Source organism: Falco rusticolus, chromosome 11 (assembly GCF_015220075.1).
Source record: "Falco rusticolus isolate bFalRus1 chromosome 11, bFalRus1.pri, whole genome shotgun sequence".
Lineage (NCBI taxonomy): Eukaryota > Metazoa > Chordata > Aves > Falconiformes > Falconidae > Falco > Falco rusticolus.
The window spans coordinates 30,701,134-30,721,909 of record NC_051197.1 but is presented as its reverse complement, the minus strand read 5'-3'; the positions used below and the strand labels follow the sequence as shown (position 1 = coordinate 30,721,909).

The 20,776-nt window shown below is 57.5% G+C and overlaps 1 protein-coding gene across 1 annotated transcript; it reads right to left on the bottom strand.

Annotated features, from left to right (window-relative positions):
- Positions 1-675: 675 nt before the first annotated feature.
- LAMC2 (laminin subunit gamma 2) lies at positions 676-19,303 on the bottom strand. Its single transcript, XM_037404048.1, has 23 exons — positions 19,222-19,303; positions 14,732-14,920; positions 12,135-12,264; positions 11,095-11,193; positions 10,754-10,890; positions 10,243-10,365; positions 9,933-10,122; positions 9,467-9,579; positions 8,957-9,175; positions 7,795-7,974; positions 7,040-7,273; positions 6,661-6,797; positions 6,207-6,360; positions 5,878-6,083; positions 5,527-5,606; positions 4,932-5,069; positions 4,020-4,164; positions 3,607-3,756; positions 3,027-3,141; positions 2,727-2,926; positions 2,000-2,158; positions 1,811-1,910; positions 676-1,602 (listed from the first exon to the last, which is right to left on the bottom strand). Exons 1-23 carry the CDS (start codon positions 19,301-19,303, stop codon positions 1,352-1,354), a joined length of 3,531 nt encoding a protein of 1,176 aa, XP_037259945.1. The 3' UTR covers positions 676-1,351.
- Between the last annotated feature and the right edge of the window lie 1,473 nt (positions 19,304-20,776).

The following is a 20,776-nucleotide window of genomic DNA, read 5'->3' as shown; positions in this document are numbered from 1 at the left end:
GCAACTGCTCGAGCCTGAGAAACATCCAGCACCACACGGGAGGGAGCGGGACCGGGCAGCACCACACCAGAGGCAGAGACACATTCCAGACATCTTTGATATTTCCAAACCGATCAAATCAGGGCACAGGCACTCCAGCAGGATGGGACTGGGCTCTCGGACATGAGAGCTCGTGGCTGCGGGTCCCTGGAGAAAACCCCCATTCCTGCGACATGTGCTGCAGGGTCCTGGGTGCTTGTGCCGAGGGGACAGCCACCTTGCTTCTCCTGGGCTCTGGAACACCCAGGAAGCTGCCCAGTACCAAACTGAGCTGTCTTGGAAGGAAAGGTTGTGCTTGAGCGCAGAAGGTAAGGAGACCTGTGTCTGCCCAGGAGGAGCTTTGACAAGAAAGCCACCCCTCAGGGGCTTTGGGACTTGAAAAGAACTGCAGGAGAAAGCAAGGGGACCCTCTCCTCCTGGCTGAAGGGATCAGGTGGAGCAGGAAAGATTTTCCACTTCAGGAGACCCAGCAGTTCTCTCTGCTAACCTGCTGTGCCTGGGACCCCCCCTCTTCCTCCACCCAGCCCACCGCTACAAGCTCGGAAGCAGCTGGCAGCTCTTCCCCCCGCCCCCTCCCCCCGCTTTAGCAGAACAGTAACCACCTTACTGAGAAGCACCATGGAAGACCTGCAGCTTTATGAAAAGGGTCATCAGTGGCGCCTGATGCCAAATGTCTAAGCCACAGCCGTACCATGCCAGCAGCACTCCCAGCAAGGTGAGGACTGGGCAGGCTGGGAGGAGGAAGCCACGTGAAGCACCAACGGTGCCACAGCTCAAAACTCATCTCTTCCAGCTGCCTCTTCACAGTGCTCATTCCTGGCCTCCTGAGCTACTGAAGGCGAGGAAGACGCCGTGGAGAACATAAGGAGGAAGGAGGTGGCAGTGGCAGTGTCAAAAGTAAGGCAACTTCTAGTCCTTCTGTGTGTGTGCCAAACTGGGAGAGGGGATCCACAGCGGGCAGAGAACCTCTCAGCCATGAACTTCAGGCTCTGAACTGTGCAGACTCCCAAGGCTGACAACACAAGCAACCCCCCACCTGCATCTCAGAGAAATGTTGGAACGGGCTGTTCTTCAGCCAGTAGCACCTTCACGCAACCAGGCATCTCCTTCCTCCCGTGACCGAGGGACGGACCACTTTGAAAAATCAGGGAATCTCCAGAGCCAGCGTGATGACGTGAATTTCAGCCGCCACGCTGAACTGGAGGATAAGGGTCAGTTCAGCACAATCGGTGCCACCAGGTTTGGGGAGGGCAGCTGGGCCAGGCTCTCCTGCCTTCAGCCTGGCAGGCGCTGCAGCCTTTCCAGAGCTTGCTCACGGCAGCTCAATGGCTTTGGTGTTGTAGCAGCCTGGAGGAAGATTCCTCTGGATATCCTCCAGGTTCTTAATATCCACCAGGATCTCATCAATGCTGCTTTCCAGCACCCGCACCCGGGCCTTCTGCAGCGCAGCTGTCTGCTCCAGCTCCGACATCTCATCCTTCAGCTGGTTGCTTCTGGTTTTGGCTTTACGAAAATTCATCTCAAGCTGCTTCAGGCCATCCTCATCCACAGCACCAGGCTGGTCTGTTGCAAAATAGGAAAATCAGGAAGAAGGAAACATGGATGGAGGCTGAGGTCTAGATCTTTCTAGATATTTCATCTCCATTCCGTTGCTCGGCCCGTTTACAGGCACCATCTGAGGCAGCTCCCCACCACACTGCCAGCAGCCCTGCCTAGAGCCCAGCAGGGACCCATCTCCATCCATACCCTACAGCAGCATTGCAAAACCTACTCATCAGACGCAGCAGCTCTTCCAGGGCACTCAACATCTCCTGCACGACCACCCCTGCCTGGCCAGCCTTGGCGTGGACCTCCTGGGCTTCCTGAGCTGTCTGAGGAAGGCAAGGCAGCAGCTGTCACGTGAAGTCTAGTCCCAAAGTCAACAGGGAAGGGGGGCAAGGCAAAGAAGATGGGGACCGACCTCCTGTATCACAGCAGCATCTGCCTCAACCTCCGAGAACTTCCTCGTAAATTCAGCATCCACTTCCTTGGCCTCACGCTGCAGGGAGGCCACTGCCTTCTCCAGGGCGAGGACACCATCGGCTGTCTTGTTGGCTTCCACCTTCAGCCGTGTAATCTCCTAGAGAAGGCAAAGGCACCTTCAGAGGGGCACGGCACAGCTGAAATCAATCTGGGTGTGCTGGGACATGGAGCTGGTGGAGACTGGTTCCTTTTACAGGGACCCAACATTGTCACAGGCTGTTCTGCATCCTTCATGTCCTCCCACCAGTTGCTCCAGAGGGTTTTCTACAACCATGGATCAAGCCCTCCTGCACATATTAGCAGATCCCTGGGGAATTACAAATCTGGGAGCTGAACCCACCAACATCAGTTTTGGGAGTTCACAAGCCTGTCAGTGACTCAGACTGTGGAACTGGAAAAATCCCCTTGGTCACCAAAAGGTGGCTACAGAGATATACCACAGAGATCCGCATGGGACAAAGGTGCCTGCAGAGATCCACCCCGCCCCCGCCCCCCCCAGTCATCTACAGCCAGCTCTGGTATCTGCAGGATCCATTGTAGACAAATCTCAGGCCAAAACCCAACGCATCAGGTCCACCACGAAGGTTACAACCATCTCCTCCTCTTCCATGGTTTTCCCTTCCAAATGCTTTTCTGCCAGCAACAGGGCCAGAGCCTGTCCTCACCTGCTGGATCCCTGCGGTGATCTCCTTCGCTTCCCCTGCCGCGCTGCTGGCCGCCTTGGATTCAGAAGCGGCGGTGCCCAGGATAGCTTCAGCTCGGTCCGTCTTCTCCCTGGCACTCGCAACCATGCTGCTGATAATCGGGAGCCTCCTCATGGCATCCTCAGCTTCCCTTCTCTTGTCATCTGCTTGCAGGTTAAAGCCTGAAAAGAAACACACGCGGAAATGAAGCAATGAAGCTGTGCTGCCTTCGTGAGATCCCACAAGGGAGGGGAAAGGAAAATTTTTTTTCTAGGACATTACCCCGGAGGCTCTTCAGGATCTGTTCCACCTCGTAGAAGGTGGCGTTGCCAGCGCTGACGGCTTGCAGGGCTGTGCTCCTGGCGAGGTTGGCTCGGGATAGCAGCTGCGTCAGTGTCTGTGACAGGCCAAAGGGACAGGACAGATGAAGGACACTGCACGGGAGCACTGGACAGTCCCAGAACAGCCTGCAAGGAGCCACACTGGGGGAAGAGACCCATCAGCCTGTTCCCAAATGCCTGAATCCATCTACCACAGCCTGATCCATCAGCAGAAGCTTGTGCCAGTGCTCCTCAACCAGCCCCTGACTGGACTCCGATCTTTCCGGGAGCAGGTCTTCAACCTGCCTCATATGGAGGAGATGTGCAGCCGAGACCCTGCCCGGCAGCTCCGTGCATGCGGTGGGGTCCCACCAGCTCCAGCAAACCGAGCCCAAGGGGCTGCACGGCTGAGGACGGGTGCTGCCCCGCAGCAGGCAGGCAGGGCTGCGTCCCCGTGGTCGTGGTGGTGCTGTGGCCGTTGCACCGTGGCTCCAGCTCGGGCTGAAGATGCCCCAAGCTGCAGCCCCCAGCCAGCCTCTTACCGCTCTCTCGCCCTCTCCCTGCCGCAGCAGCTGCTTGATTTCCTCCTCCCAGCGCCCCGTGCGGCTCTGCAGCTGCCTGTACTGTGCCAGGTAGGTGTCCACCAGGCTCAGGAGAGCACTGGCATCCTGCTTCAGCCGGGTTGCCTCCCCCTGAAACAGAGATGCAGTGACTGGGATCTCTTGGAAGAACCCAGCATCTTCCTGGTGCTCTCCAGGACCCACAGCAAGCAGCAACAGATGCTTCTCTCTTACTCCTTCTGCCATGGCCAGCTACAGGGCCAAAAGAGTGGGAAGATGCATATCCAATGGCTCTCCAGTGGGACAGAGCCCTGGGAAGGGCTGAGCTGCTAGTAGGGAGGGCATAGGGGAGAGCAAAAGGGGGTCTCCTCGTCCCGCAGGCACAAAGCCCTCACCTCAAAGGACCCAATGTCAGTCTTGGTCAGGCGGGACATGGAGTTGAGGAGCACCAGGCTGCCCTGATAAGCCTTGTCTGCGTCAGAGGCCACCCCATCAGCCTCAGCCTTCAGGCCTCCGGCCAGCAACTTCACCTCCTCGTACCTGTAGGGATGTGAGGTTGAAGGACACTGCACCAGCCACGCTGCCAGCCTCCCACCACAGCACTGACACTGCCTCCTACATTAACCTGTTCGTGCTTTCCAAGGCCCCATGCAGATTGATCACATGGGGAAAGCTACTTGCAAACACCCCCCACATCCCAGCCCCTCTGCCCAGCGGGCACCCGCTGGCTTCTAACTCCCACTCCAGAAACAAAACGTGCTCCACACCAGCTGAACCGGCACAGGCTCCACCTGGGTGCTGCTAATCCCTGCCCTACCGCTGGATGTTTCCTCCTACACAGCCCCATTCAGCTCCATAACTTTGTTCGGGGCTGTTGCTCATACCCCCCAGGGGTGTGAAAGATCCTCACGCCATGGCGGGCTCTGAGGAGGCACCAGCCCAACCTAGAGAGCCACCCAGCCAACGCGGGGCTGAATCCACCCTGGGGCTAAACCCAGCCCAAGTTTGCAACCGTGTGCGGAAGGTGCTCCGGGGAGCCCGTTCACCCACGTGGTGTTAAACCCCTTCCCGCAGCTGCAGGCGGGCCCGCAGGAGCAGCGTGGTCTGCGGGGTGGGAAGCAGATGCTCCACAGCGCTGCCCACCCTGCACCTCCGCCGCTCAGACTGCCTGGCCACCCAAGTCCGGGTGATTCCCTGCCTCCAACCACATTTCTGCGGCTCAGCTGGGTGGGCACGGACCCTTGGCCACCCCACTCCTCCCTCCCGCACCCCCCCGTGACACGCGGGCGAGCGCAGCCTGAACTCACTTGCCGAGCAGCCCTCGCAGGGAGCCGGAGACGGCCGCCTCTCCGCCAGCAGCCGTGCGCACCAGCTGCAGCGCCTGCCGCGCGTCCTCCCGCGCCGCCTTCGCGGCTTGCTCTACGGTGTTGGCAGCTTGCGCATGGCTGCAGGGTACAGGGGAGGGGGCGCGTGAGAAAGGGTTCCCACCCGAGTCTTCTCCACCACCTCGCTTTACCACTGTATCCAGCGGTGATCACACCCTCTCAGGAAACACATTGTGATGGAGAAGGGCGCCCACGTTTTGCTTGCCCCTCCTGTATCTCCCAAGGGTAGAGAAGCACCAGGGGAGATGCTGCCCATGCCAATGGGCCAAACTCTGACCCCAAAGATGCTTCCAGAACACACCCAACTCCCCCCTGAAAGACAACTGAGGGCAGCCCTGTAGGGCAGCGAAGCCAGCCCAGCAGCCACATCTTCCCCTGCTGCAGGGCTGGCACAGAGGTGGTGGCAGCTGCAGCCTGCTGAATAGACAAGGACCCCCAAAAGGACCTCTTGGGTGCCCAGCAGGATCTCAGTCCCACTCCCCTCCCTCTCAGCTGACAGCAGAAGCGACTCACTCACCTGTTGGCCAGTCTCAGAGCCTCCTGGGCTAGCATCAAGAACTGATTTGAGCCCCCAGGGAGGTTTGAAACAGGAACGGTCTGAGGAGGGAGGAAGAGAGGCATGAGTGCTCTTTGCTGCCCTTCACCCCGTTCAGCAAGCGGCAACTGCAGCCCACCAAACCTCCACAGCCCCACGAACACCCCCGTCAGCTCCTCTCCAGCTCCCAGCCCTGCAGACCGGGCCACCAGAATATTTTCCGCTCTCACAAACAAAATGTAATAACTGGAATATGTTAAATTCTTGCTTTCTCCATGGAGTTTTTTCAGCCCTGGGCTAGACAAGCAGCACATTGCACATGGATGCTCTTACCACTCGGCGCAGAGCAGCTGTGCTGCGGTCCAGGTCCAGCCTGGCTCTTTCCAGCAGCTGCCGGGTGTCCTGCACCTGTGTCTCATACTGGCTCCCAAGAGACCTCAGCCTCTCCATTGTTGCCTTGATCTCATCCAAGCGGCTCCAGAAACGGGACCCTTGCCCCTTCATCCGGCCCACACGGCTTTCCAGAGACCTGTCAGAGGCTGGTGAGAAGGAAAGAGGAAGGCTGAATAGAAACTCATTGCTGAGCAAAAAGACACAGGCAGCAAAACTCTCCCCTGATAGAGCACAGATAGCCCCGTCCGAGGGCAGGGGGCAGATGGTACCTTGGAGGCTCAGGGCTTCCCTGAGGATGCTCCTCAGCATCTCCTCAGCCAGCTGCATCCTCCCCTCCAGCTCCTGGCTCTCGGCCCCACCACCAGCTTGCACCTCAGAGAACAGCAGCTCCAGCTCTGCCAGCTGCCGCAGGTACAGGTCCACCTGCAACCACAGCAGATCAGGCCATCAGCCGGTGAGATGCCAAACCCACGTTTAGAAAGACTAGGGTAGGAACCATGTCCACGGTCCATCCAGAGGATGGAGAGCAATGCAAGGACTCATTTCTTGGATGGTGCACAGCAGGCCAGCAGTTCTAGGTCATCAGGTTTTTTTATCGGTTGAATTGGGTACAAACCCAAAGTTCAGGTGCAGCTTGAGGGGGTCAGGAGGAGATGCTTGAGGCTAAGTGTATCGCTGCACCCCCAGCCACTCAGTGGCCCTGGGGCTGGCACAGATGCTCACCTGGGCTTTCACCTGGCTGTAGCAAGCCGGGCACTCACTTTCTTCACAGTTGGGACCCTCAAAGCCGGGCTTGCAGATGCAGCTCCCATCTCTCCCACACTTCAAGGGCTCAGCACCAGCTGAGTTGCAGGCGCAAGCTGCAGGTCAGAGCGGCACAGGTTCAAAAGGAGCCTGTCCCCACCTCAAGTCTTAGCACATCCTTCCACCCACCCTCTCCCCCTGCTTTCCTCCCACCGTTTACCCCCTCTGCTCCAGTTCCTGCTCTCTACTCCCGCTTTCCAGCCTCAACTTTTGCAGCATCCCATTTCCCAACAAGCACTCTGCACTCTGGCACGGATTTTCTTACTCACCCCCAGCTCAAACAGCGCCTGGCTCTCACCTCTGCACTTGTCAGCGGGATCGGGGGCCAGGGGGTTCCCAAAGAAGCCATCTTTGCAGCGGTCGCAGTAGAAGCCAGCGGTGTTGTAGATGCACTTGAGGCACTCGCCTGTCCGGCGGTCGCAGTTCCCCACGGCGTTGGGCTCCACGTTGCCGTTGCACCGGCACGGCTGGCAGGCGCGGGAAGCCGCTGGGTCTCCAAAATAGCCGTCAGCACAGTACTCGCAGTTGGCTCCTGGGAAAGAAGAGGTGAGGAGAAGCTCATGCTCTTGCCCAGAAGGCAGAGGCTGCTTCACTGTTCCTGCCCCTCAGAAATGAGGGTGTTCAACCCCATCAGGGCCTTCACAACATCATCTCCCCTCCCCGCACCGCCAAATGCACAACACACTAGACAGGTACTCAAAAGCTGGGTGCAACAACTAACCTTGGGTAAGTAATTTCCTTCTTGTTTGGGTTTGGGGTTTTTTTTGCTGTTTTTCTATTCCCCTCCCTCTCCACCCATCCTTTTTCCATCCACGTTATCTGTTTAGATAAGAACCTTTCCCAGGATGGGGCAATGCATGTGTACTCAGCCCTTGGGGCTGAAACACCCCCTGACCGGCAGGAGCGGCAGTGCCGTAGGTAAGCCGGGCTGAGAAGAGGGGTTGATCTGCCTGGCTCTGAGCATCCTGGCCTGCTGATGCCTGCATCTCCCTGTGCAGCAGGTAGAAGTTCTAGAGAAAGGCAGAGCAGAAGCAACCTGGAGAAGGGCATTACCAGCAGCTCCAAGAGGGCATTGGTCACAGACGACCTCCTCGCCACCTGGTGCCACCGAGCAGCCTTGGCCGTTGCTGCAGGGACATGCCCTACAGCTGTGCGGCTGCCGTGGGTCTCGGTAGAAGCCGAAGGGGCAGCTGACACTGTTGGCCACGTTTTCATCTCCCGAGTAGCATTCGCCTGAAGGAGGAAGGAAAGGGCTTAGGGCAGTTTGCTTTCACCCCCAGTGGGACACCCTCCACCAATCCACCTCCTGGCTACCCTTCACTGGTGGCCATGCCACCCACAGCAGCACAAGCACCCATGTTCCAGCATCTTCCACTGGACTCCTTGAGATCCCCACGCCTGCCCATAAGTGCTCCATTGCTCTGCCCATCAGTCCCTCACCACGCAGGAAGGACCATGTCCTGCTCCTGCAATGGAAGCCCAGCGAGACCCCACCAGGAGCCCATCCCAGGGCGGGAAGGCTGGCCATCACCACCCAAAGGTGGCTGTATCTCATTTGTCACAGCTCACATAGCTCCCAAGGAGCCACACATTGCTTTTTGTGCTTCCTGTTCAATGCTCAGATTTTTAGAAATTCCAACTCAGACTTGGAAAATACCGATAGCTTAATTTCACGTTACTTTGACTTTACATGGCAACACTGTGGGCTATTTTAACAAGACAGGTAGTAAAACATGATCATATGGTTGATATCTACTCACACCACATAGAATCATAGAACGGTTTGGGTGGGAAAGGACCTTTAAAGGCCGTCTAGTCCAACCCCCCTGCAGTGAGCAGGGACATCTTCAACTAGATCAGGTTGCTCAGAGCCCCATTCAGCCTGACAAGTTACCGTGCTTACCTTTAAAAGAAAAGGTCAGAAGACATATTTTTAATGCTATCCAGGCAGTAGGAGATGCTTTTTCTCTCTCGAATGAGCATTATCTAAACCTGATTTGGTCCAAATGCATCTTACCCATATTTCTGACTGCAGCATCTCTAGGCTCTGGGGAGTTTTGTCCATGATGTTCCCCACACTCCAGCCCCCCAAGTCAGTGATCTCACCCCATTCAGTGCCCCACACCCCCCCCTGTAATTCAGTTCTTGGGAAGCAGGCAGCCACCCTGTGATCCCATACACCCTACAAGCACAGCGTGGCAGTGGCTTCTCTTACCGGTGTCAGGATCACAAATTCCTCCCCCCTGGCAGTTGCACGGCATACAGATGCTGAAGGGCCCCAGGTGGGGGTCACCCCTGCGGTAGCCAGGGGCACACCTCTCGCAGAACTGCCCCCCGTACCCCGCCGGGCACTCGCAGTGCTCTACCCAGGGCGCAGGGACGCCAGCCACGGGCTGCGCCGACACCAGGGTGACGTTGTCGATGTAGCCGGTGCCTGGAGGGAGACAGAGCTGGTTCACCTGTAAGTCCCCTGCACCCGGGACCTGCGCAGGTCGTGTGTTTCATTGCAAACCCATGGGCAGATAGACTGGAGCCCAGGCTTTGCTGTCCCCACCGTTGCCATCCTGCTTAATCTCTCCATAATTATATTTTGCCCATCTTAAGGCACTACTTTTATTTTTATTATTATTTTACTACCTTTTAGAAAAGGTGCCTCCATCTGGAGACTTGGCACCTCCAGCAACAAGAAGTCAACCTAATGCTTGCAAGCTCTCCTCCAACTTACTGTACTCCCCAAAGGTGGCTCGGATCCAGATTGCTGTCAGGTTTCCCAGCAGCCTGCGATATTCAAAGTGATTCAGCCTCGGGCTCCACTTGCTGCTCGGGTGCTCATCCAGCCTGCCCGTGGGAGGGGGGAGAAGTGGAACCGGTTTCAAGAAAATAAGATGCCTTGCAAAGAAAACGCAGCAGCCCTCTCCCCATCTCCCTCCTTCAGCTCAAGGCTTTGGAGAACAACCTCCACCCATGCAACTGACACCAAGCACAATGCCCAGCCCAGCCTCAAGCCAAATTTTCTACTGCCCCTCTCACAAAGTGCCCTCCTCATCCAGGAGAGAAGCACCTGAGATGCATCCAGCCCAAACCAGGCAGCTATTTGCCACCTCCAAGGGATCACAGCTGAATCCAGGAGCTCTTTAGAGCTGCAGCCTTCCCTGCTCACCCTGCCCCAAATGCCCCAGTGTTCCATTTACCTGAACGTGTACATCTGGCTGATGCCACAGGGAAGGACCTTCCCCTGGGGCAGGAAGGGGGCAGTGACCCTCAGGCCATCTCCTTCCAGGACCACGTCATGTGGAGATGGCTGGCGTCCCCCTCGGTCCAGGCGGTAATCGAAGGAGAGCATCTGGCCGTAGCTCAGCTGCTGGTTCCCGAGGAATTTTGCTGTGAAGGGAAGAAAGGGAGGAAATTAAAGCCTTAAAAGCTGGCCTTCCTCCTTCCTGAAGGCTTGGTTCCCAGAATCAGACCAAGCAAAGGGGACACCGTCACCTCTCCTGCACCTACCGGGCGCCACAAAGTATATCGGCTCCGATCTCCTTGCCGCTATGAAGGCATCCTGATGGCGCGGGGACCACTGGAGCTGGGCTGGGGAGCCACTTTGATGGATACCTCTCCAGCCTTCAGCACCTGGAGCACCAACAAGGACCAGTCAGCAGGGACAGTGAAGGTGCTTCCAGGACTCCAGCAAATTTCTCAAGCTGTGTCGCATCCAAACCCTTCAGCTCCCTACCTCTTGACCTCTGAGGGAGCAGCACAGATATCCCTGTGCCAACACATCTGTAAATAAGCCAGGCTGGGCACAGAGGTTTCCTCCCAAGTGTCAGGAAAGACATGAAGCAAGCCTATGGTCCCTGCCACCCTCACACCCCACTTCTGCCTACAACCAAGCCACCCCACCCGTCAAAGCACAGGGAGCCCCCGCAGGGCTGCGAACCAGCCAGCTCCTCCAGCACGTCAAAGAGAAGGGATGGCAAACACCCTCAGGCGCCGTAGGGATGTCCTGCTGGGGCTTCACCTTGCTGGAAGGTGGAGGTGATGTTGTAAATGCTGTGGTTGTCCGCGCTGACGCACACAGCTGAGTGCCCGTAGCAAAAGCAGGGGGAGCATCCCGCAGGGTTTCCCGCATCCAGGTTATAGAAGTTTCGTTTGCACCTGGGGAAACACAAGGTGACAACATTCAAGTCCACTTTCTTTTTTTTCAAGACAGTCAGCCCTCTAATGACAGCAGGGCCAAGGTGTCAAGGTCATTGCCAGGCTGGGATGGTGAGATGGGCAGGCACAACTGCCAGGGGTGTGACTGCCAGAGAGACTGAGGACATGCCACACAGTGGTTCCACAAGTGCTCCTGCCACCCACCTCTCGCACCGCTGTCCGGTAGCGCTCGCCTTGCAGACGCAGCGGCCGGAGATGCAGTCCCCCGTGCTGCCGGCCGGGTCACACTCGCACTGCAGGGTCCTGCAACAGGGACAGCGGGGACCTCCGCCTGCATTTCCAGCTCAGCCAGGGAGCTATGTGGCCCCAGCTGTTATACAAGACAGTGGAGAAACCCCTCCCTGCCCCACCAGCTACCAGTCCCATGCTAGAAGAGGAAAAACAACCAGCAGAGCCATCTCCCTAATTAATCCAGCTGCACCAGTATGGGTGCCAGGCTGAGGTAGTGCCCAATGCTACTGCCCCAGGACACCCCCGAGCACCAGACCCACCTAAAAGAGCAAAGCGAAGCTCTGCTGAGCTTAACAAACCCTGGTTGAGCTTAACAGTCCCTGGCTGGGCTCCAACAGGCAGCAACACCCCGGGGAGGCTCGGGCAGGAGGCCAGGCACGGCAGCACAGCTCAGGCAGCCACCCCTCACCCCCACCCTTTGCCTGCCAGGGACCCCGAAGGAGCAACAGCAGGGTGAAGCAGGAAAGAAGAGGACACAATGCTGAGGAAACCAAACCAGAAACACTGTGGAAGGTGCTTAAACAGGGCTTCATGCAAAGGAAGGGGCTGATCTTTGCGTGCACATCTTTGTGCTGGAGCAGTCCTCGTGAGCGGCACCGACACCAGGCAGACCCACGCGTGGGTGGGTTTTATGTCACATTGACTAGCCTGGCTGTTGCCTGTTTGGTGTTATCTGGATAATAAAGCCAGCTCCTCAGAGTGTGGTTAAGCTCAGCTTTTGATGCTGTTGCATGGCGGTGAGCCCTGCAGGCTGGAACGGAGGTCCAGCCCTGGTGGAGCCCACTCTCTGCCAGCAAGGTTAGCTTAAGGCTGTCTGTGCTGCCACGAAACACAGTGCCTCTGCCCTCGCCCAGGGTGCTTTCAGCCAGCGTGGGCTTCTTACAGCAGCTGGGAGAGCTCTGGAGACCGGCCCACCAGCTGTCCCCGTGCCACGGGTAGTGGCCAGCACTTACTGCCCGCTCCTCTGGCACCCGGCCTCCGAGAGGGACTCGAAGCCTGGCTGGCACTGGTCACACTTCTTGCCCATCACGCCAGGTTTGCAGCTGCACCGGCCGTCACTGCTGCACTGTGGGCTGAGGGCGCCTGCGGGAAGAAGGGAAGGATCGGTTTGGGCAGGCACCTCCCTAGGATGCCACCAGTGGGCCAGGGGAACAAAGCACCACACCAGCGTGAGGAGCAACCCAGCCCCAGCAGCAGGTCCCACCTTGAGATCCCAGCACCGTGCTGAGACACCAGGGCTGGCTGTTTAAACTGCTCTGGCCTCCCTGACTGATGCGGGAGGAGATAAATTCCAGCAGGCATCGACCACATGCCCAGGACAAGGATCCTCTTTCCTACCATAAAGGTCATTGTGGAGGACAAGATGGACTCCAGGGCATGCAAACTGGGCAGAGAAATTTCTTCTTCTTTGCCAGACCCTCTGCTAGTAAACATCAGTAGAACTTGATTTTGGTGCCTCTTCAAGGACCCTAGGGGGCCAAAGGCCATGGCAGAGTCTTTGGTTTGACCTATGCTGTGCCCACGCAGGTGCCAAGGGGAGAGGATGCCAGAGCCATGGGCACCCATCCTGCTGCTGGGCCCTCCCTGCATGCCAGCGTGGGGGGTGGCCAAGGGGATATTCACTCTCCTACCACCCTAAAGCCTATTACTCTGCCTCCTGCCATCTGTTTTTCATGTGCAGAAAACAGGCTGAGACCAACAGGCATTTCAGTACCCACCACACCTCAGTGCCACATGTACGAGCCACCTACTTGCGGAGCAAGCTGAAACCTGATGAGGATGCAGGAGCCATCACATCTACTGTGTAACCACCACAAGACCCATCGAAAACACCACAGAGCTACAGATCCCACCTGGCAGCCCTGCAGTCTGCAAAGAGCTGCTGGAGGAGCTGGAGAGGCTGAAGCCACCAGTCCATCCCCAAGCACCGGGGCACTTTGCACCACCTCCCCTCCCAAGGCACAACACTGTGAACTTGGGAATTATCCTTTTGCTTTTATGGTGCAATTAAAAGCCTTTGCAGAGCCCACCAAATGTTGCGACACTCAGGAAGCATCATCAGCCCGACTGACAAAGCTGGCAAAAGCCGCCGCTCCCTGCGTGGGGGTTGGGCCGCAGTCCTGGAGAAGGGATGGCAGCTGGGAGGGGCAAGCAGCTTCCCGAGGGCAGCTCCTGCAGGTGGCAGTGGGTTCATGCCCACCCCCCAAATTCAGTGGGGAGCAGAACAGGGTCCTGCTCAGCGAGGCAGGGATCAGTGGTGGAGGTGCTGGAGGGAAGGAATGCCACCCAGAGAGATGCCGAAAGGCTGAAGGAGTGGGGCCATGTCAACCTCATGAAGTTCAACAAGGTCAAGTGCAAGGTCCTGAACTCGGGTGAGGGCAATCCCCAATATTGGGACAGACTAGAGGAAGGATGGATGGATGGATGGATGGATGGATGGATGGATGGATGGAGAGCAGCCCTGCCAAGAAGGGGACACTGCTGGGTGACAAACGACATGAGCCAGCACTGTGCGCCCACAGCCCAGCAAACCAGCCGTGCCCTGGGTGCATCCCAGCAGCGTGGCCAGCAGCCCGGGGAGGGGGTGCCCCCCCTCTGCTCCGCTCTGGTGAGACCCCCCTGGAGCCCTGGGTCCCCAGTACCCGCCAGCCATGGAGCTGCTGGAGCGGGCCCAGAGGCAGCCGCGGGGACGGTGGGAGGGCTGGAGCCCCTCTGCTGTGGGGACGGGCTGGGAGAGCTGGGGTGGCTCAGCCTGGGGGAGGGAGGGCTCCGGGAGACCTTGCTCTGGCCTTCCGATTTATAAAAGAGGGCTCAGTGTGTAAAGGCGAGCTTTGCAAAGGCTTTTAATTGCATCATAAAAGTGAAAGGGTAATTTCTGAATTCACAGCGTTGCACCTCGGGAGGGGAGGTGGTGCAATGGCAGAGAGGCTTTTTGCCAGGGCCTGTAGCGACAGAACAAGGGAAAGAGGTTTTAAACTGAAAGAGGAGGTTTGGATGGGACATAAGGAGGAAATGCTTTGTGATGAGGGTGGGGGGACACTGGCAGAGGTTGCCCAGAGCAGCTGTGGGTGCCCCATCCCTGGAGGTGTTGAAGGCCAGGCTGGACGGGGCTTGGAGCAACCTGGTCTGGTGGGAGGTGTCCCTGCCCATGGCCGGGGGTTGGCCTAGGTGATCTTTGAGGTCCCTTCCAACCCAAACCACCCTGTAAGCCTGTGATAATTTCAGGGGGCAGGTGGGTTTTGAAGCCTGGCTGCAGCCCTGAGCTGCTGAGGGGCTCAGCACTCCCAGCACCGAGCTGTGAAGCACCCAGGTGGAGGAGCAGCTCCTACAACTTATGGTGCAGCAACACGGCGCTGGGCTCCAGCACCCCCCAGTCCCACACCTGGAGCCAAGCTGGCCCCGCTCCCTCCTCCCACAGCGCTCAGGCCCAGCGCGCAGGGACCCAGCGCCTGCCCCAGCCCCCATGCTCAGCAGAGCCTAGGGACATGGTGGCAGCAGGCACCGTAAGCCCCCCGACCCCCGCAACCCCTCCTGGCTATAGGCCACGTACCCTGGGGGTGGCAGCGGCAGGGCAGGCAGCAGCCCCGCTCGCGCTGGCGGAAGAAGCCCTCCTTGCAGCGCTCGCAGCGGGCGCCCTCCGTGTTGCCCTGGCAGCCGAGGCAGCGGTACCCATTGCCCGTCTCCCTCAGGAGGTGCCAGTCGAAGACGCACTGCCTGGACATCCCATTGCAGTCACAGACTGGGGAGAGGAGAGAGAGATAGAGAGAGAGACACACATCTCAAACCATCCTTAGAGATGAGGGCACCAGCTATGAAGCTGTAAACCCACCCTGCTGGCCAAGGAACAAGCCCGGGCAACGCAAACCTCCTTCTCTTGCCCTGCTAATAACCTCCCATCCCCACGCATCTGCATCCACCAACCACCCCAGTGCCACCAGTGCCCACACCACACTCAGCATCCCTCCTGCTCTGAAGCGATGCCAACATCTATTTCCCTGCCAACACAGCTCAGGATGGACAACCCCCCCCTGAGCCAGACAGCCCCTCCCCACAGTGCAGCATGGCCAGGGATGTTCTCCATCCCTTCAGAGGTCTTCCAGAACAACAAGGTCTTTGAGTAAGCAGAGATGATAAGAAAACCCCAAACTTTATCCTGAGAAAAGCACGGGGAATCGTACAGGGAAAAGGGAAGGATCCCTGAGGTTATGTGTTGCTTCACCCAGCCTCTGACTGGGGTGAGCCCAGAAGGAAAAGCTCAACAAACTTCCACCAGGTCCCTCCGTGCAGGTGTCCTCCCGGCCAAGTGCACGGGTGATGAGGAGAGGTTTCTGATCAGAGGAACCTTGGCAGAAGCATGCCAGCCAAGAGGTAGATTAAAAAAAAAAAAAAAAATGTTTTTGGCAAGATTATACAGGTCATCTCACCTCACCCTCCACAGAAAGAAAGGGTACAGCTGCCCACATCACTGCATGATGGATGCCAGGGGAGACAGGCATGAGATTTTGCATCCCACTGCAGCCAGGACAGACGGGACCTCTGGAGAGCAGACTGGCAGGTATCTCACCAGACATGCCCCCTCCAGCTACCTTCTTCATTGCCTTGCCCAGGTCTTCTCTTGAAGCCACTTCTCATATACCTGCCAAGCCCTCAGTGGCCAGTATAGAGTGTGTAAGCCTGAGGACCTTTATTTCAGGTGAGCTCCTCAGTGCCATGGAGCAGAGCAGACACAACCGAGGGAATGGCTGGCAGAGACAGGCAGGAGAAACACACACCCTGAGGGAAAAAGCAGGGTCTGCAGGGGTGCAGAGCCTGCCGGCGAGCTGCTCCAAACCACCCCGGTGCTGCCAGGGTTTCCTCAGCCTCCATGGGTGAAGCTCTGCTCACTGCGGAGCTCCTTGGGAGTCGAGAGGTGTCCCCAGCTGCCCACCCCCCGCTCAGGTCACCTCCGGCAGCGCTGGCAGGATGAAACCCAACAGCAAGCGGGAATGGCAGCAGGGGTGCAGACAGCGGGTTGTACCTGGTACATTCCTCTGTCCCAGCGCCCTTCTGGCACCGCTTAGCCGAAGGCTACAAGGTCCCTGGCTTCTGCATCCCTGATTGCCGGGACCAGGCGCAGCCTCCTGCGCTCACTGCCCAAGCACGCAGCACCCAGCGCTCACACCCGCGCCTCGCACACACCCATCGCACCTGCATACCAGACGGAGGCACTCAGCGAGCCGCGGCCCAGCCTGCTGCCAAGAAGAGATGACCTCATGCACCAGCAAACAGAGAGGTATATTTTTTTTTTCCCCACAGCCCCAGCAAACATGGTCCTCCCCTTGCAGTCTACCAGGAGACCGAGACCTGGCTGCAGAAGGTGTCCTGCCACCCCAGCCCGCTGGGAGGGCACCTGTGGGTGCACAAGTCGTGCCACTTAGGGTACGAGAAAGCATCTAGAGCCTCAGGGGACATCACTAGTGACCAGAGGGCAGAGATGAAACAAGACAACCCACCGAGAGCAGCAGTGCAGGGCTTCCTCCAGGTGTTTGTGATCACCTTCACAGCGGGACTGCTTGGGGTCCATCCCACCCCATCCCTCCACACAAAAGCTAGGATACCTCAGACTGGAAGGGACCCATACAAGGATCGTCATGTTAAACCCCACCCATGCATCACCCTACATCTACGTAACCCAGAGGATTACTGGGTTGCTAAATCACAGGCATGAACACCATTCCCCCGGGGAAGGAAAACCTTTTTTCAGGTCTTGCTCTGAGGCCGCAGCAGTTAAGAGCCAGCTCTCCAGCGCTGGCATGGGTTCAGGGTTCATTAATCTGAAGCCATTTAAGATGCTGTTACAGATTAGTGCCACCACCTCACCAGTGTAGCTGTTCCTGTTGCTGGTCTTCTCCTGGAAACTGGAAAGCTCGGGCAGGTTAATCTTTACCAAGAGCGAGACGCTGGAGTTGCTAACGAGACAGAGCATGCAGGAGCTGCTGGAAGATGAGCACCAGCTGAGGACAGGATCAGTTTTGGATCCAGGTGCCCTGAGGCTCTGCCCTGAGATCATCCAGTTCTCAGACAACTGTGGAGAAGAACAGGCTCTACAGAGGAGAAGTTTCCAGCCGTATTTCTTCAGCACTGTGTTGGGATGAAGGAGGTCATGGCATGCATCCGGCAAGACATCACTCCCCCAGCTCCCACCCAGTGGAACGAAGTGTGAAAAATGCCGGTTTGCTGTGCCAAGACAAATTCCCACATCAGAAAGGCTTGGAGAAGGAGTCGGGCAGCTTCGGACGTCTTAAATTGTCTTTTTAAATTCACAAAACCAGAAAATGAGGTTGGCCCTGGGTCTGCAAGGAGCAAATCCGATAGCCCTGTACGCACGAGCTGGTCTGCAATGTCTATTTGTTTCATCAAGAGATCCAGCAGAGCTTTGCATGCAACGAAGCCTCCACGACAACACAAGCCATTCCCTGCTCTGTGCTTTTGGGACAGTGACCCAGAAGACTGTCCCACCTGCTGCCCCAGGTCCTGGGGATCCCCATTCCCCCACCCCACAGCTTTCTCGCTGCAGGAAGACCTGCCCGTGTCTCCATCAGCATCGTCAGGGAGAGACCACACACCAGGAGCCAAAAGCTGGTGCCTTCTTTCCAACACACTGAGTTAGACACCTTGTTGAGCTCTGACCTCCACATCCAGCTCTTCCCCAAAGCCTGGGAGACCCCTCCAGGGTCTGAAGGTGATGCAGGCACCCACCACCCAGGCCAACGCTCGCCTGCTCAGGCAAGGCTCCGTGCAGTTTGCCGGACAAGCGCCCTGACCAACGCTCGACCAGATGGTACATGAGCCCAGTGTGACTCAAGTACCTCATTTGCAAGCAAACGGTTGCTAGTTACAGGCACACATCTAACGCCACAATCGGAGGAGTAACAGTACAGGAGACTAATTCGCACCACTGAACCAGCTCGGAAGGTCTGCTGCAGCATAAAAGCACAGTCAGTTATCGGCTACGGCTTTTACCTACGTGCAGAAAAGGTTCAAGAGCCCATGGAAAAGCAGCAGCTGCCCAAGTGCTGCCAGGCAGAGCCAGGGGAAGAATCTACATGAGTATTTTAAAACTTGCATGCAATTAAGGCTGCTGTAATAATTACTCAAGTGGCATGCAAAGCAAATCAGGTTTAGTGGTTGGTTTTTGTTTTTGGTTTTTTTTTTTTTAAAAAAAAAGGAAAACCACTTATTCAGCACTTTTTTCCCTTGTCACATTTCACTACACTTCAAGATTAATAAAAGAGCCTCTTTTGGAACTTCCAGCCCTGTGAGTGTGTTTCAGAAGGCCAGGAGTGCAGACAGAAAAAACTTAAATCATTATGTGTTCACAAAACACATGTGAAAACCTGGTTTTGGCCAAACATAGCCATCTCCAGACTATTCACCAATGCAACTGAAACCCCATTCCTGTATCGCCACTGGGCTGCATGCACGCAGACATCCCTACATTGCGCTCTCTGCTACAATTACACGTGCAAGGGGATTCTCTGGACCTCTACAGCTCGCCGTCAGTCTGTGTACCGTGGGAGACTCGCCACCTCCCGTGGGGTGCAGTGGGGCTGGGGGCATCTCACAAGCCCTACAGACTTGCACAAAATACAAACACCACACGTGTTGCTACAGCAGACTGGCTGCTTCCAGCTCCGTCTCGGGCTTAGGGAAGGTTTTGGTTCCAGCAGCAGCAGCAGGCAGATCAGCCACCCGCTCCCTGGGCGATGCTCGTGCTCACACCCAAATCCCACCCAGGTAGCAGGGCTTTATACAGAAAGCAGTGAAGTAATTGCACAGAAGTTATTTAAAGGGAATGACAGCAAAAAACCCAAAAGCCTTCATGGCCATGGGATATTTAACCCCAGGGGAAATGTAAGGAGAAGCACCTATAGATCCAGTTTTCACCCCAAAGGCAGGAGGGGCGAGCACCCAGCCGGCTCCCCGGCGCTGGGGCAGGGCTGCCAGCCGGACCACACGCCAGCACGAAAGCAGGCACAGCCGACCTCCCCGAGGCCTCACCTTCTCCTCCGTTGGCGCTCCGGGCTGCGGGCAGGAGAGAAGCCACGAGGCCGCAGAGGGGCAGGAGCCAGCACCCAGCCATGTCTGGTGCCGGGAGCGCACGGCCCCCGCTCCAGCAGGCGACGGCAGGGCTCCCCACCGGCTGCCTATTGCTTTTTCCCCCCCCTGCGTGGTTTTTATCGGCTGCTCCACCGGAGTCACTCCCAACAGGAAGAGCACGTGTGCCGTGGGCTGACTCACGCCCAGCCGGGAGAGCCCAGCCCAGGGCGCGCAGACAGGCGCCCGCCCCGCCACAGCCAGGCATGGATGGGGCGCAGCACCCCGGGGACCTCCTGCCTGCACCCTCCTCGGGGCGCGACCTCGCAGGGAAACATAAACCGCAGCCCCCGCAGACACCCCTCCTGCCCATCCCCTCCTCGCCCAGCTCATCCCGCTGCCGCGGTGGGCAGGGCACTGGTGCTGCTGGGGGAGCTGGGCTGCCCGGGCACGCAGGCTTGCAGGGAGGGAGATGAAAGCGATGAGCTCACAGGAAACCTGGGGAGGGTGGATGGGGACCGCCGGCTCACCAGCCACCTCCAGCCACCCAACCCACAAGAGCAGGGCCCAAAACCAGCCACAAGAGGTGACTTAGCGGGACTCACAGCCGAGGGCTGCTGGGGGTGCAATGAGGCCCCGCGATCAGCTTGGCCACATACTGGGACCGCAGATCTGCTGGGATTTACCAGGCAAGCATCACGTTCAGGAAATTGCCAGACCTAGAAATGGGGTGGATGCCGGGCATCACCGCACATGTTTGTTTGCATTTAATGCCGAGACAGAAGGTGAGGTTAGATAGCTCCTTGGCCTGACCTGGTATAAGCACTTTTATGCTAGAAAGAGGATGAGGAGCGGAGACAGAGAGGGGAAAAGGCGTCCTGAGGCTGCTGATGGAGCTGGGGTGAGGATGCCAGGCTCCACAGCCCAGGCCCATTAGCATTTTGGCCTCAAGGGTAGCCAACAAGCCACAGAAGACATGAAGGCCAGTTCCACCTTATTTCCCACCTTAGCTTCAAAGGAGGACGTAACCACTTCTACAGGGGAAGACAGAAACCCGGAGGCTGGAGTCCCCCTGGCCCTGCATACATCAGGATAAGGGAAATGCTGGTACATCCACCTGGTCGGCAAAAGCCACCCACCGGAAGATCACAAGGAAGGACGGTCCCACAGCATCTCCCCTGCTGACTGTCCAGGGGACACCTACAAGTGACTGCGAGTGGTCCACGAGTCCCTTTGGGTGGAATGAAGACACCTAACAAATTTGCCCCCAGTCTAAGACACAAGTTGCCTTTCAGGTCACCTTCTGCACTAGGGACTGGAACTCCACCCAACAGTGCTGACACGCTGCTCGTTTCAGAGCTAACAAGCCCGGGTGATTAATATTTAGGTCCTCATCTGAGACTTACATTGCCCAACAGCCTCCAGACATTGTGCACCTGGAGCTGACTCAGAGGGCTTTCCTCTGCGGCTCCTGGTGAGCTCATGGGCACAACCAGCCCAAATTCACCACATCTTCACG